General features: G+C 47.3%; 1 protein-coding gene across 1 annotated transcript in view; it reads right to left on the bottom strand.

Moving 5' to 3' along the window:
- Positions 1-17,753, bottom strand: part of LOC143278022 (uncharacterized) — a 227,046-nt gene that overhangs the window by 88,379 nt on the left and 120,914 nt on the right. Inside the window, 10 exon segments of the mRNA XM_076583034.1 lie at positions 1,206-1,453; positions 2,929-3,076; positions 4,681-4,822; positions 6,102-6,459; positions 8,525-8,876; positions 8,878-9,506; positions 10,821-10,905; positions 12,246-12,451; positions 15,019-15,198; positions 16,873-17,694. Coding sequence (XP_076439149.1) covers positions 1,206-1,453; positions 2,929-3,076; positions 4,681-4,822; positions 6,102-6,459; positions 8,525-8,876; positions 8,878-9,506; positions 10,821-10,905; positions 12,246-12,451; positions 15,019-15,198; positions 16,873-17,694 — 3,170 coding nt within the window.

Below are 17,753 nucleotides of genomic sequence, written 5' to 3'. Positions count from 1 at the left end.
AAGCTAAAGGTTGGGTCATTCAGACACGTACACCCACTGGACATCCGAGGGGTCTGTGTAGAGGAGAAGAGAGGACTGGCCGTACTGAGTGAGTTAATGACGGACATTATTAGACTCATTATTAACATCATTATCGTTATTTTTGTTATTGTTGACTTGTTATTGAACACTGACTGATTTTAATTACTTTGGCCAACAGCCCCTATCACGATGACCCGAGCAAACAAAGCGCATTATTTTCTGATAAAATTCGACGCTAAACTATAACTATTAGATAATTATCATGGCTGATGAGATGTAGACCACCATTTTAACTCACTCAGTACGGCCAGTCCTCTCTTCTCCTCAACACAAACCCCTCGATATGTCCAGTGGGTGTCTGGATGACCCAGCCTTTAGCTTCCGTCGTCAGAACTGTGGTATTCTTTGTTAACATTCACCTCTTCAGTATAAGAGCCTTCCGCTTGCAATATTTTGATGATGGCAACTGGGGTGAAACGCTGTTAACGTCGTCTCTTTCGCCGTTCGTATGGAGAGAGTTAACTCTGCAGCCAACCCTTTTTTTTTCTTCCAACCCCGACTCTCAGTGGTGAGGACATGTACATACACCTTCACAACTGTTGTTGGTGTTGGTGCTTGGAGAGAGAGACAGAGAGACAGAGAGAGAGAGACAGACAGACAGACAGACAGGCAGACAGACAGACGGATGCAGAAACATATAGAGATAAAGAGACAGACAGGGTAAAGAAAGACAACACACACACACACACACACACACACACACACACACAAACACACACACACACAAATACACACACACACACACACACACACACACACACACACACACAAACACACACACACAAATACACAAATACACACACACACACACACACACACACACACACACACACATGAACACGTAGACAGAATGGCCACCCCACTCCACTCCCTCACCATTAAAGAAAATGCCAGACAAAAAAAAAAGACAAAAAAAAAAAAAAGAAAAGAAAAGAAAACATCAACAACAACAACAACAACAACAAAACCAAAATAACAACACAGACAACCCGTATACCATACACACCTCCCCGCCCCCCCCCCCCCCCCCCCCCCCCCCTTCTTCCCACCTCCCCACCCTCCCTCACCCCCACTCCCCCCCCACACACACACACACACACCATCACAACCTGTGGACAACTCACAGAGCAGGCGCCATCCTTGGCGAACGAACCAGGCTGGCACTGGCAGACGCCCGTCTTGGAGCAGGCGGCGTTGGCCACGCATTCCTCGTCCGCCACGCACCGCTCGCCGGGGGACTTGAGTGGGGAGCACCTGCTGACGTCCTTGTAGAAGCCCTCGTTGCACGTGCAGAGGCCGCCCAGTGGCGTGCTGCACTCGGCCTCGTCAACGCATTGTCCTTCCGCTGTGCACTTCTGTCCTGGGGGCAGTTCTGAGGGAAGGGGGAGAGAGAGAGAGAGAGATGTTTTGATTTGATTTTTCGATATGGATTACTTACACAGCTCCTATCCTCTTTGGACTCACCATCAGCCTCAGCAAGACCGAGTCCATGTACCAGCCAGCTAGCTCACAGAACGCCAGTGCCTCCCCCCCCCCCGCCCCCCCCACCTGCAATCAAGATCGATCATCATCAGCTCATCAGCTGCCCCATGGCGGTTGCCGTTGGGGCGCTACAGATGACCTGTCAGCCAGTCCTCTCCATCCATCCCTGTCTTTCGCACATTTGACCGCCTCGCTCAGCTTCAGTCCTGTCCATTCTGTGATGTTGTCTTCCCATCTCTTCTTCTGTCTTCCTCTCTTCCTTCCTCCTCTGACTGTTCCCTGGAGCACTGTCTTGGCAAGCCCCTCTCCTCTTGTTACGTGATCAAGATCGATGACACAGATCAAGTCAGTCGACAAGTTTCGCTACCTGGGTAAGCACCCTATGCAGCAACGGAGATCTTTGATGCAGAAGTGACGCTGCGCATCGCCAAGGCCAGCTCCGCCTTTGGCAGACTCAACAACAGGCTTTAGCATTGAAGCGTAGGGTGTATTTTGCTCTTAAAAATATCATCATCTTCATCATCATTGTCTACACTTCTGCACAGCAGAATGACACCACACTTGACGCTCAACATCACAACGATGATAACTTGCAAGGGTATTTCTTTTCCACAACTCACCCCCCCCCCACCCCCCTCCCCACAGCACACCCACACACAATCGTGACAAAAACGGCTAGGAAAACATTATCAGTATCAGTATCAGTAGCTCAAGGAGGCGTCACTGCGTTCGGACAAATCCATATACGCTACACCACATCTGCCGAGCAGATGCCTGACCAGCAGCGTAACCCAACGCGCTTAGTCACGCCTTGAGAAAAAAAAATATGAAAAAAAGAAGAAAATATATAAATAAGTAACTAAATAAATAAAATAAAATAAAAATAAAATAATAAAATAAAATACAATAAAATACAATAAAATAAAATAACAAAACAAAACAACAACAATAAAGGAAAACAGCCAAAAGAAAAGCAAAGCAAAAAAACTAATCGTCATATTCTCTGGGGCTGTATAGCACTGAACATTCCCAGGGGTGTGGGGGTCCTGTGGCTTACGGGTGGGTATTACTTACTGGGTTGGCAGGTCCTGTGGCTTACGGGTGGGTATTACTTACTGGGTTGGCAGGTCCTGTGGCTTACGGGCAGGTATTACTTACTGGGTTGGCAGGTCCTGTGGCTTACGGGTAGGTATTACTTACTGGGTTGGCAGGTCCTGTGGCTATGGGTAGGTATTACTTACTGGGTTGGCAGGTCCTGTGGCTATGGGTAGGTATTACTTACTGGGTTGGCAGGTCCTGTGGCTTACGGGCAGGTATTACTTACTGGGTTGGCAGGTCCTGTGGCTTAGGGTAGGTATTACTTACTGGGTTGGCAGACTCCCTCCAGGCTGTAGAACCCCTCCAGGCATTCACACAGCTTCGTCAGCTTGTTGCAGCCACTGCTTCTGGCACACTGCCCAGAGTCCCTGCACTTCTCTCCAACCAGCTTTCGGGAGACGCACTGACCGCTCACCTGGGGATAATCATAATGATGACAAGAGAGGCAAGGCCTTCAAGACTCACTTGTGATAAATTAAGTCCCCTAGCATTAATTACAGAGTAATTTCCCTTTTTTTACTATCTGCACCAAAACGTTTGCAAAATAAATAAAAATTCCATGCTTAGCAAAAGAAGTTCCTGTTTGAACAAAAAATGATAATAATGACTGCTCTTGTTGTTGTGTCAGAATATGAGGTCAGAGTGCCAAGTTTAGAGAATACAAAAAATATAAATATAACAGTAAATGCAGTTTGCATATAATTAGGCACCCAGAGGTGCAATATTGTTTTAAACAAGATGACTGGAAAGAACTGAATTTTTCCTATTTTTATGCCAAATTTGGTGCCAACTGACAAAGTATTTGCAGAGAAAATGTCAATGTTAAAGTTTACCACGGACACACAGACACACAGACACACGGACACGCACACACACACACACACACACACACACACACACACACACACACAGACAACCGAACACCGGGTTAAAACATACTCACTTTGTTTACACAGGTGAGTAAACAATGATGATGATAATGATAATAATCATCATCGTTATTACTTTAACTACTAATAATGATAATAATATAATCATCATCATTACTACTTCAACTACAGCTACCACTACAACTACTTCTACTGCTACTATTACATTGATAATAGAGATGATGATGACGATGATGATAATGACGACAACAAAAAACGATGATGATGTTAAAATAAGTAGTAGTATCAGTAGTAGTAGTGGTAGGAGAAGAAGAAGAAGAAGGAGAATGAAGAGGAGGAGGAGAGGAAGAAGGAGAAGAAGAAGAAGAAGGAGAAGAAGAAGAAGTGGAAGAATAAGAAGAAGAAGAATACTGGAGATTTATATAGCGGGAGTTCGCTGTTTGGTCTTTGCTGGGAAAGTCTTGATTAAATAAACCATGCCTGATGCCCTTCCAGTATTTTTTTTGTCTTTATGTGCTAATGCTTTGATTAAAATTGTTTAAAGCACAATGGAAAAGAAAAAACAACCCACAAAAAAACAAAACAAATTCTCTGATTACCTCCCTCCCTCACTAAATCCCTGTCTCCCGACTGATCTAAAAATACATGGATAGCTCATTGGCCACAGAAGCTGAAGCCAACTGGACACCATATTGTTTCTCGTATCCGGCCGTCAGTCCATTGACAATTCGTCTGCTAACTGGTGACAGTTTCTGAACTGTAACCGTGTATCTTCGATGAAATCGTGTTATGCTCGCCCCCACGACATGCCAAATGTTGTGTCTTGATTGAAATCTGCCAATGGTTTATCTAACAAAGTTATTACAAGAAAACACTGCAGTGACACGTATCGCAATCTTGCAGTGGAGACACACACAGGAATGTCAGCTTAACTAACGCCTCCGAGCATGTGAAAGCTTGCCGTGAAGCCAGCTGAGCGCTCGGCTACACATATGAAATCACCGCATCGTAATATATACTGACGCGAGAAGCAAAATGGCTGATTGAACACTTCCGCTGGCTTCAGTTAGCAAAGGGGGCTCAAAGAAGGCATGCGCTATCGCTGTATTTTTAGAACTGTGGTCCGAACCTGATAGAAGTCCTCCTGACAGGTACACAGGCCGCCAAGGGGAGAGGAGCACTGAGCGTTGTCAGCACACACGTCTTCCGGCTTGCAGGGTCGTCCCACGGGGATCTTCTTCAGGCAAGTGCCGTTCGACACGTCATAGTACCTGCGCACAATTCAAACATTGCTGGCGTCGCGTCAGTCTGCGGCATAGCGTCACGTCAATCTGCTAACATCGTTTGCGTCACGTCTGTCAGCAGTCATTGTTAGCGTCGCGTCAAAAACCTACAAAGCTGTTAGAGTGACGTCAGTCTGCAACATGGCGTCACTGAATCTGCAAACGTTGTTAGCGTCACATCAAAACCTACAAAACTGTTAGAGTGACGTCAGTCTGCAACATAGCGTCACATGAATCTGCAAACTTTGTTCGCGTCACGTCAAAATCTACAACAATGCTAGATACGCGACAGTCTGCAACACAGCGTCACGTCAATCTGCAAACGTTGATTAGCGTCACGTCAAAACTTACAACACTTTTAGAGTCACTTCAATCTGCAACATAGCGTCACTTGAATCTCCATACATTTTTAGCGTCACGTCAATCTGCAAACATTGTTAGCGTCACGACAGTCTTCAAACATTGTTAGCGTCACGACAGTCTTCAAACATTGTTAGCGTCACGACAGTCTTCAAACGTTGTTAGCGTCACCATCATCAACACCTTCGTCACCATCACCATCACCACCTTCATCACGATCACCACCATCATCACCGTCATTATCACCATCATCACCATCATCATCACCATCATCATCACCACCTTCATCACCATCATCAACACCTTCATCACCATCATCATCACCACCTTCATCACGATCACCACCATCAACATCTTCATCACCATCATCATCATCATCATCATCATCACCACCTTCATCATCATCATCATCATCATCACCATCATCAACACCTTCATCACCATCACTATCATCACCATCATCAACACCTTCATCACCATCACCACCATCATCAACACCTTCATCACCATCATCACCATCATCAACACCCTCATCACCATCATCAACACCTTCATCACCATCATCACCATCATCATCACCTTCATCACCATCATCACCACCATCATCAACACCTTCATCACCATCATCATCAACACCTTCATCACCATCACCATCACCATCACCTTCATCACCATCATCACCATCATCAACACCTTCATCACCATCACCATCAACACCTTCATCACCATCATCAACACCTTCACCATCACCATCGTCATCATCATCACCATCACCATCACCATCATCATCACCACCTTCATCACCATCACCATCAACACCTTCATCACCATCATTATCAACACCTTCATCACCATCATCAACACCTTCATCATCATCATCACCATCGTCATCATCATCATCACTCACCCCTTATTACACTGACAAAGACCCCCTTCCTCCGACGTGCACTCAGCGTTCTCGATACACTGCCCCAGCCCGGAGCAAGGCTGCTGGGGCTTGATTCGCCTCCCGCACCGCCCGCCGCTGTCGAAGAAGCCGGCGTTGCACTTGCAGACGAGGGCGTCGAAGTCCTCTGAACAGTTGGCGTTGGCCACGCACTGCCTGGGCTCCACGCAGGCTTCCGAAGGCTTCTTGAGGGGCAGGCATTGCTCGTCCTGGCGATAGAAGTCCGGCAGACACTGGCAGATGCCTCCCGTGGGTGTGGAGCACTCTGCGTTCACCACGCAGGACCCCAGTTCTGGGCAGCGGTCTCCTGGGGGAATTCCTGTACGGCGCGGAATAGAAAGGAAAGTAAGGGGTCCCACGAGTTGTTTTTTGTGTGTGTGTGTGTGTGTGTGTGTGTGTGTGTGTGTGTGTGTGTGTGTTGGTTGGGTTTACTAGTCATTCGGATGAGACGATAAACCGAGGTAGGTCCCGTATGCAGCATGCATTTAGTGCACGTAAAAGAACCAACGGCAACGAAAGGTTTATTCCTGGCAAAATTCTGTAGAAAAATCAACTTCAATAGGAAAAAAAAAAAAACTGCACGCAGGGAAAAAAAAAGAAGAAAAGGTGGCACTATAGTGTAGCGACGCGCTCTCCCTGGGGAGAGCAGCCGGAATTTCACACAGAGAAATCTGATGTGGTAAAAAGAAATACAAATACAAATACATGTATGTTTATGCAATGAAAAGTGTCACGCTTATACTGGCGTGGTTTACATGTAGGTTTATGCAATGAAAAGTGTCATGCTTATACTGGCGTTGTTTACATGTAGGTTTATGCAATGAAAAGTGTCATGCTTATACTGGCGTTGTTTACATGTAGGTTTATGCAATGGAAAGTGTCATGCTTTATGGTCATGGTTTATATGCAATGAAAAGTGTTATGCTTATACTGGCGTGGATTACATGTAGGTTTATGCAATGGGAAGTGTCACGATTATACTGGCAAGGTTTACATGTAGGTTTATGCAATGAAAAGTGTCATGCTTATACTGGCGTTGTTTACATGTAGGTTTATGCAATGGAAAGTGTCATGCTTATGCTAGCGTGGTTTATATGCAATGAAAAGTGTTATGCTTATACTGGCGTGGATTACATGTAGGTTTATGCAATGAAAAGTGTCATGCTTATACTGGCGTGAATTACATGTAGGTTTATGCAATGAAAAGTGTCATGCTTATACTGGCAAGGTTTACATGTAGGTTTATGCAATGGAAAGTGTCATGCTTATACTGGTAAGGTTTACATGTAGGTTTATGCAATGGAAAGTGTCATGCTTATACTAGCGTGGTTCATATGCAATGAAAAGTGTCATGCTTATACTGGCGTGGTTTACATGTAGGTTTGTGCAATGGAAAGTGTCATGCTTATACTAGCATGGTTTATATGCAATGAAAAGTGTTATGCTTATACTGGCGTGGTTTACATGTAGGTTTATGCAATGAAAAGTGTCATGCTTATACTAGCGTGGTTTACATGTAGGTTTATGCAATGAAAAGTGTCATGCTTATACTGGCGTGGATTACATGTAGGTTTATGCAATGAAAAGTGTCATGCTTATACTAGCGTGGTTTACATGTAGGTTTATGCAATGAAAAGTGTCACGCTTATACTGGCGTGGATTACATGTAGGTTTATGCAATGAAAAGTGTCACGCTTATACTAGCGTGGATTAGATGTAGGTTTATGCAATGAAAAGTGTCATGCTTATACTGGCGTGGATTACATGTAGGTTATGCAATGAAAAGTGTTATGCTTATACTGGCGTGGATTACATGTAGGTTTATGCAATGAAAAGTGTCATGCTTATACTGGCGTGGATTACATGTAGGTTTATGCAATGAAAAGTGTCATGCTTATACTGGCAAGGTTTACATGTAGGTTTATGCAATGGAAAGTGTCATGCTTATACTGGCAAGGTTTACATGTAGGTTTATGCAATGAAAAGTGTCATGTTTATACTGGCGTGGTTTACATAAAACGGAAAGTGTCGTGCTTGTACAGTCATAATTTACATAAAATGAAATTTACCGTGTTTGTACTGGCATGGTTTATATGCAAAAACGGAAACTACCCAGCTCCAGTCGCAGAGTTTACATATAATCGAAAGTGTCAGGCTTGCAATGGATTGGTTTACATACAGTAAAAAAGTGAGTTTACATAATACTGGAACGAGCCACTTATGTTGTGGCAGGGTTTACATACAGTGGAAAGTGCAATACAATCAGTAACAGACCCCTAACCACCACCACACCCCACCTCAACTGTTGACAACCCCCGAAACCCATTAACCACGCCTCTTTCACACACACACACACACACACACACACACACACCGTCACTCACTTCCACCGCACAGCCGCTGCTGCTCAAAGAAGCCTTCCTGGCAGATGCAGAAGCCGTTCACCTCTGAGGAACACACCATCCACTGCCGGCACATCTCGTCAAACGAGCACGGGTCACCCACCAGCTTCTTGAGGAAGCACTGGCCCTTGTCCTTGTAGTACCCTTCCCGGCAGCGGCACGTCTCGGCGCATGCGCTGTTAGGCGTGCACTCCTCCTCGCCCGTGCACGGGTTACCCGCTTCAGTCTGCGTCAGACAGGCGCCGTCCTGCTCGTAGAACCCCTCCAGGCACAGGCATAGACCCCCTTGCGGGGAGTTGCACTGGGCGTTGTCCACGCACTGCCCCAAGCCCCCCGCAGCTCTCCGAGGCTTTCTTCTTGGCGTGGCACTTGGCGTCCAGGCTGAAGAAGCCCTCGTCACACTGGCAGGTGGCGCTGTCCGGGGCGCACTGGCTGCTGGGCGTGCACTGCGCCGTCTCAACGCAAGGCTGGTCCACCTCCACGCTGGGCACGCACTTCCTGTCGCGCGCGTAGAAGCCGGGCTGGCACTCGCACAGGCCTCCCAGCGCCGTGGTGCATTCCGCGTTCTCCACGCACTCCCCTAGACCCTGGCACGGGTCCCCGGCGGGCACGGCCGGGACGCAGCCTTCTTCCTTCTCCACGTAACCGGGTTTACACTCGCACAGCCCCTGAGGCTGAGAGCACACGGCGTTGGCCACGCACTGGTCCTTCCTCTCGCATCTCTCCCCGGGGGGTCTGGACTTGTGGCAGGTCCCGTCCTCCTCGTAGAGACCTTCCTTGCACGTGCACACGCCTCGGACCTCGCTCGAGCACTCCGCCTCGCCCAGGCACTGACCTTGACCCGTGCAGGGCCTGCCGGCTTTCTCCAGGGGCTTGCACTGTCCGTTGGAGTTGTAGAACCCCTCGTTGCACGTGCACAATCCGCCGTAGGGTGTGCTGCACTCGGCGTTCTGGTCGCACTGACCTGCAAGACAACGTCAAGTGCTACACAATGAGATAGGTCGCACTGACCTGCAAGACAAAGTCAAGTGCTACACAATGAGATAGGTCGCACTGACCTGCAAGACAACGTCAAGTGCTACACAATGAGATAGGTCGCACTGACCTGCAAGACAACGTCAAGTGCTACACACTGAGATAGGTCGCACTGACCTGCAAGACAACGTCAAGTGCTACACAATGAGATAGGTCGCGCTGACCTGCAAGACAAAGTCAAGTGCTACACAATGAGATGCGAATGTATAGGACACGTAGTGAAACATACACACAGACGCAGACGCAAACAAACACGCAGGCACACACACGTGCGCGCGCGCGCATCACAATCCAATTGGAGTGGTTCTATGATGCGACCTAACAATATTTGATTATATATTTTTTGTTGTATATGTGTTGTTAATTAATGTGACACAGATAATTACAAATTGGTGATTCTATTTTTTTTGCAGTTTAACCGTTCTCACTCTCTCTCTATATATATATATCCCCTTTTAACCACCATCACCATCCCCACCCCTCGCACAAAGAAACACAAACACACATGACACGTCTAATATAACTCAAAGATAGAAGACGTTAAATCAAGGAACAAACACACAGAGACAGACACAAATGCACACACGTGTACGACACACACACACACACACACACACACACACACACACACACACACACACACATATATATATATATATATATATATATATATATATATTTAAACTCACATTCAGAGAAAGAAACAGGTGGACAATATCATACAGAATAATATCAAATATCATATCATATATATGAATTGCAATGTTTTTAAAAGCGAATATATGAAATGCTTTTATTTGAGAACATATGTTTATTACTCTTGTTTAATCAAGTTATCCGCGTGTGTGGGGTGGGTGGGTGGGAGGGGGGGTGCGGGTGTGTGCTGATTATCTGGTTGTGGTTTTCCGCAATTCATCTTATCTATTATAATCAATGTGCGGTATAGTAGGCTATGTTTATAATTATATTCAAATAATGTTTCTTAATTCTTTCTGTTTTTACACTAAGAATACTAGTTATCACCTGCAGTGTGTGGATGTATGTATGAAACGATGTATGTGATATTTTTTCACATTTGTATCTTCGTAATATTTGTAGGGGCTGTTGCTGGCTTTTACAGTTATGGTCCCCATGTTGTTTACCTGTCTATGTTGTGATAATGCACCTGACCAAATTTCTCCAGTTGGAGATAATAAAGTTATTCTTGTCTTATCTTATCTTATGAAGCTCAAGCCACACTCACCCAGACCAGTACACTTGTCTCCAGCGTCCTTCTTCTGCTCGCATTGACCGCCTTCTTTGTAGAACCCTGTCTGGCACTGACAGATCTGTCACACGCACACACACACACACACACACACACACACACACACACACATTTATCTTATTTTTGTTATTTGTTTTTTAATTTTTTTTTATTTGTGTCTTTTTTATTTTATATTATTTTCTCTCTCTTTTTTATTTTGTATTTTTGTTATTTTTTGGTTGTTTTTTTATAATTTATTTTATTTCATTTTATTTATTTATTTATTTATTTATTTATTATTATTATTGTTTTTTGTTTTTTTTCTCAAGGCCTGACTAAGCGCGTTGGGTTACGCTGCTGGTCAGGCATCTGCTTGGCAGATGTGGTGTAGCGTGTATATGGATTTGACCGAACGCAGTGACGCCTCCTTGAGCTACTGATACTGATACACACACACACACACACACACACACACACATACATTTGGAATCGTCAATGTCGATTTACAAAAAGAAACAGTCATTTATACAATGCCCTTAAAACAATCAGAGTGAGAGAGTGATTGGGATAGAGAAAGAGAGAAGGAGGGAGACAGACAGACAGACAGACAGACAGACAAATAGGTTCTATGCAGTCATGTTGGGAGTGTTATGACATTTTCTTCTTCTTGCGACAAATATATGTGATTGTAGTGGACGTAATAACGCCGTTTAAATCATGTTGTTTTGTGTTTTATTATATCTCGATTTTTTTTTATTTATTTCGGCAGTAAAGGAGACTTTGCTATCCCTTCAAGCACAAAGCAACACATGGTAGATCTCTAGATCTGCACGAACCAGTCGAGGCCTACAACGAGCTGAAAGAAACGATCGATTCAATTTTTCTTTCATGTCCATTCCAGTTAATTCAGTGTCCACTCTAGAATATTCATATGCAGTAAAGACATTGATGGTGTAGTTAGTATTACTGTATGTTTTCTGTCCAGAATTTGTATTTCTTTCCTTTTAATTGTGAACAAGAAAAACGAGGTCATATCTTTGAAGACAAACTACCCATTTTTGGGGGTTTTTTTTGTATATTTTCCTGCGTGCAGTTTTATTTGTTTTTCCTATCGAAGTGGAATTTTCTACAGAATTTTGCCAGGGACAACCTTTTTTGTTGCCGTGGGTTCTTCTATGTGCGCTAAGTGCATGCTGCACATGGGACTTCGGTTTATCGTCTCATCCGAATGCCTAGCGTCCAGACCACCGCTCAAGGTCTAGTTGAGGGAGAGAAAATATTGGTGGCTGAGCCTGTGATTCGAACCAGCGCGCTCAGGTTCTCTCGCTTCCTAGGCGGACGCGTTACCTCTTGGCCATCACTCCACTCACACAAGCGAGTCAAAAAAACCAAACAAACAAACGTGGTGGTGTGTCCACTGACCTGTAGGTCTCGCTGCTCGTCCACCACGCACGTGGCGTCGGCCACGCACTGGGCAGGGTCCGTGCACTGCTGGTCCGGGGTCAGGAGGGCCGAGCACCTGTTGAGGTCCTGGTAGAAGCCCGCCTTGCACGTGCACGTGCCGCCCGAGCACTCCGCGTTCAGCACGCACTGGCCCTTTGCCGTGCAGCGGGACCCCGGAGGCTCCACTGGAACGGGCAGTTTACTTTCACTTTCACTTTCAGTTTTACTTTCACTTTCACTTTCGGATTCAGTGACTCCAGGGAGGCGTCACACACAAGAGTTCGGAGAAATCCTTTTGAATTAATCGTTATACCCTACACCAACACCTCTGCTAAAGCAGAATGAATGAATGAATGTATGAATGAATGAATACATGAATTTTCTTTTACGAGGGAAGTGGAACAAGCAAGGCCATGCCTTTTTTTCATCTGGCCCCCATGTGACCGACCAGCAAGGAAGAGAAGAGAAGGAAAGGGAAGGGGAGGGGTGGAGGTGGAGGGGAAAGGATAAGAATAAAATTTGAAAAAAACCAACAAAAAACAAGGAAGAGAACACATTGACAGACAGACAAACAGAAACACAGAGAGAAAGACAGAGACACAGACAGACAGAAACACAGACAGAAAGACAGAGACACAGACAGACAAGCCTCACCCCCGAAACACACTGCCGACTATCCTGAAAAAAACAACAACAACCCTGGAAAACATTGACAGACAGACAGACAGAGACACAGACAGACAGACAAACAGAGACACAGACAGACAGAGACACAGACAGACAGACAGAGACACAGACAGGCAAGCCTCACCCCCTACACACTGCAGACTATCCTGAAAACAACAACAACCCTGGAACACATTTACACACAGACAGGCAGACAGAGATACAGAGGCACAGACAGAGACATAGACAGACAAACCTCACCCACAACACACTGCCGACTATCCTGAAAAAAAAAAAACCACCCTGCAACACACTGACAGACAGACAGACAGACAGACAAGCCTCACCCCCAACACACTGCCGACTGTCCTCGAAGAAGCCGGGCACACACTGACAGACAGACAGACAGAGACACAGAGACACAGACAGAGACACAGACAGACAAGCCTCACCCTCAACACACTGCCGACTGTTCTCGAAGAAACCGGGCACACACTGACAGACAGACAGACAGAGACACAGAGACACAGAGACACAGACAGAGACACAGACAGACAAGCCTCACCCTCAACACACTGCCGACTGTTCTCGAAGAAACCGGGCACACACTGACAGACAGACAGACAGAGACACAGACAGACAGACAGACAGACAGACAGAGACACAGACAGACAGAGACACAGACAGACAAGCCTCACCCCCAACACACTGCCGACTGTCCTCGAAGAAGCCGGGCACACACTGACAGACAGACAGACAGACAGACAGAGACACAGAGACACAGACAGAGACACAGACAGACAGACAGACAGACAGACAGAGACACAGAGACACAGACAGACAGACAGACAGACAGACAGAGACACAGAGACACAGACAGACAGACAGACAGACAGACAGACAAAGCCTCACCCCCAACACACTGCCGACTGTCCTCGAAGAAGCCAGGCACACACTGACAGACAGACAGACAGACAGACAGACAGACAAGCCTCACCCCCAACACACTGCCGACTGTCCTCGAAGAAGCCGGGCACACACTGACAGACAGACAGACAGAGACACAGAGACACAGACAGAGACACAGACAGACAAGCCTCACCCTCAACACACTGCCGACTGTTCTCGAAGAAACCGGGCACACACTGACAGACAGACAGACAGAGACACAGAGACACAGAGACACAGACAGAGACACAGACAGACAAGCCTCACCCTCAACACACTGCCGACTGTTCTCGAAGAAACCGGGCACACACTGACAGACAGACAGACAGAGACACAGACAGACAGACAGACAGACAGACAGAGACACAGACAGACAGAGACACAGACAGACAAGCCTCACCCCCAACACACTGCCGACTGTCCTCGAAGAAGCCGGGCACACACTGACAGACAGACAGACAGACAGACAGAGACACAGAGACACAGACAGAGACACAGACAGACAGACAGACAGACAGACAGAGACACAGAGACACAGACAGACAGACAGACAGACAGACAGAGACACAGACAGACAGACAGACAGACAAGCCTCACCCCCAACACACTGCCGACTGTCCTCGAAGAAGCCAGGCACACACTGACAGACAGACAGACAGACAGACAGACAGACAAGCCTCACCCCCAACACACTGCCGACTGTCCTCAAAGAAACCGGGCACACACTGACAGACAGACAGACAGAGACACAGACAGAGACACAGACAGACAAGCCTCACCCCCAACACACTGCCGACTGTCCTTGAAGAAGCCGGGCACACACTGACAGACAGACAGACAGACAGACAGACAGACAAGCCTCACCCCCAACACACTGCCGACTGTCCTCAAAGAAACCGGGCACACACTGACAGACAGACAGACAGAGACACAGACAGACAGACAGACAAGCCTCACCCCCAACACACTGCCGACTGTCCTCGAAGAAGCCGGGCACACACTGACAGACAGACAGACAGAGACACAGAGACACAGACAGACAGACAGACAGACAGACAGAGACACAGACAGACAGACACACAGACAGACAGACAGACAGACAGAGACACAGACAGACAGACAGACAGACAAGCCTCACCCCCAACACACTGACGACTGTCCTCGAAGAAGCCAGGCACACACTGACAGACACCGCCAAAGAAGCTGGAGCAGAGCGAGTTCTGCGCGCATTGTCCGCCCTTGCAGTTATCCCCCACCATCTTCCTCCTCTGGCACTTGCCCTCCTCCACGTAGTAGTCATCCGGGCACTGGCACGTGCCTGTGTACCACACACACACAGTGCTAGGTCATCATTTCCTGTGTAGCATATTCAAGAAGGAATGTGGCAGAATGGTTGACTCACTCCCTACTAGAAGTAAGACCTATGGACACAGATCGTTTTCTTTTCAATCGCCAGAGACGTGGAACAAGCTCCCTGATAACCTCCGTCATTCTGATTCCCTCGCATCTTTTAAATCTCGTCTCAAAACTCACCTTTTCCCTCAGCAGTAAGGTCAATTGTGGCAGGTCCACTTCCTTTGCGTTAGCTGTGCTTGACTATGTTAACTACATGCATGTATATGAATGTGTATTGTGTGCGCGTGCGTTTATGTAAGTTTGTGCCTGCCTATGTGTGCGTATGTGTTAGGGTAGCTGTCAGATACACATGTATTGTTAAAATGTATGTACGCAGTGTGTGTGTGGGTGCGTGTGTGTGTGTGTAGTCATATTTTAGTGTGTGTATGTAACATAGATGTAATGTTTTATGTTAACAAAGCGTTTTTGAAAAGCACCTAGAGCAGATTTCTGGATAGTGTGCTATATAAGTATCCATTATTATTATTATTACTAAGTACCTGATATCAGGTAATGACTGGCGAGAGCGTTCCCTACTGATTACCGCTATACACGTTCTGACTTTCAAAAACAGAATGGAAGGGAGCAGAATGGTTAAGACACTCATCTGACAATTGATTGATTGATTGATGTGGATACTTATATAGCGCCTATCCTCGGTCAGAGACCAAGCTCTAAGCGCTTTACATACACGGGGACATTTGCACCACAGGCTGCCTACCTGGGTAGAGCCGACTGACGGCTGCCACTGGGCGCTCATCATTCGTTTCCTGTGTCATTCAATCAATACAGAGAGTTCGTGAAGGTCTGGTTTCGAATCGCGCTCTGGCCCCTTCTCCCAAGTTTCGAGTTTGACAAGAAAACCAAACTATGCGACTAGTCAATCGGGTGATATGATCAAAACCGTGGTCCCGTGTACAGCACGCACATGGCGTACTGAAAAAAAACCCAAAAAACAAACCCATAACCCATGGCAACAAAAGTGTTGTCATCGGGCAAAATTCTGAAGAAAAAAAAAATCCACTGAGATCGGTAGACAAAATGATATTTTTGCATGTACTCTGGGCCTTAGCGTGTTGGGTTACGCTGCTGGTCAGGCAGGTGTGGTGTAGCGTATATGGATTTGTCCGAACGCAGTGACGCCAACTTGAGAAACTGAAACTGAAGGATATTCCGGCTTTCAAAATGGTAGTCGATGCTGCTGCTGCTGCTGCTGCTGCGACTGCGTTCATGAGTTGTAACTCTTACATATGTGTACGAGTGAGCTTTCACGTGTATGACGTTTTTTCGGTGTGTGTATATTTAGCGTGTTCTTGTTTCCATGACCGACAGAATGGTGACACGGATCACGGGATCTTTGAGGTACGAATTCGATCTTTTGCACGCATACACACACAAGAATGAGGTTCAGTAATTACAAATCTGATGGAGATCGAAAATATTTCAACCCTTTACCAACCTGGGACGGGAACAAGGATTGGTAGCCCTGGCCTCTCAAAATTGAAAGCCCAACGCCTTGCTGACACGCCCGGCAGCTGTGCCCTTCAGTCATAACACCAGAACAAAGCAGCGAGACTCCTCAGCGACCAGGACTTACCTCCAACGCACACAGCGGCCGCCACACACTCCTCCGTCTTCTGACACGGCCCGTCCACGTCCTTCACCTTGTGGCACGCGCCAGCCCTCTCGTAGAAGGAGTCCCCGCACTCGCACAGCCCCCCGGAGTCTGAGGAGCACTCCGCGTGGTCCACGCACTCCCCGACCCCCTCGCACACCTCCGAGGCCGGCGTCTTGGGCTGGCACTGCCCCCGCTTGGCCACGTACCCTCCCTGGCACTCGCAGAAACCGGAAGCGGAGCACTCGGCGAGGGTCACGCATTGACCTTGACCCGAGCACCTCTTGTCCGCCGGGATGAGCTCCTTGCACTCGGCCCCGTCCAGGAAGTAGCCCTCCGTGCACGCGCAGGTCCCGGAGGAAGAGCAGGCCGAGTTACCCGAGCACTGGCCCTCGTGGGAACATTCGTCGCCGGGGTTCTTCAAGGGAGAGCACGTGCCCCCGTCCCCGGCATAATAGCCGTCCTCACACTCGCACATGCCTCCGTACACACTGGAACACTCTGCGTGCTCCACGCACTGGCCAGCCCTCCGGCAGATCTCCCCGGGCGCTTTGGACACCAAGCAGGCGGCGCCCTCGGGGTAGAAGTTCGTGTCGCACGTGCACAGCCCCGCCACGCAGCTGGAGTTGGCGATGCACTGCTGGGAGGCGGCACACTTCTGACCGGGGCCTTTAGGCGTGAGGCAAGAATCACCGTCCTGGTAGAAACTGGACTGACACCGGCAGGTTCCCTGCGGCGGGAGGAAGCATTCGGCGTTGGAGACGCACTGGCCTTCTTTGGAGCAAGGCTTGCCGGGTGGTCGCACTGTGGTCGTGGGGAGGAGAGAAATAACACGGCATGTTGTCAGCGTAGTGGACATATTT

The sequence above is a fragment of the Babylonia areolata genome, chromosome 35 (assembly GCF_041734735.1).
Source record: "Babylonia areolata isolate BAREFJ2019XMU chromosome 35, ASM4173473v1, whole genome shotgun sequence".
NCBI lineage: Eukaryota > Metazoa > Mollusca > Gastropoda > Neogastropoda > Buccinidae > Babylonia > Babylonia areolata.
This window is presented reverse-complemented; position numbering and strand designations above follow the sequence as displayed.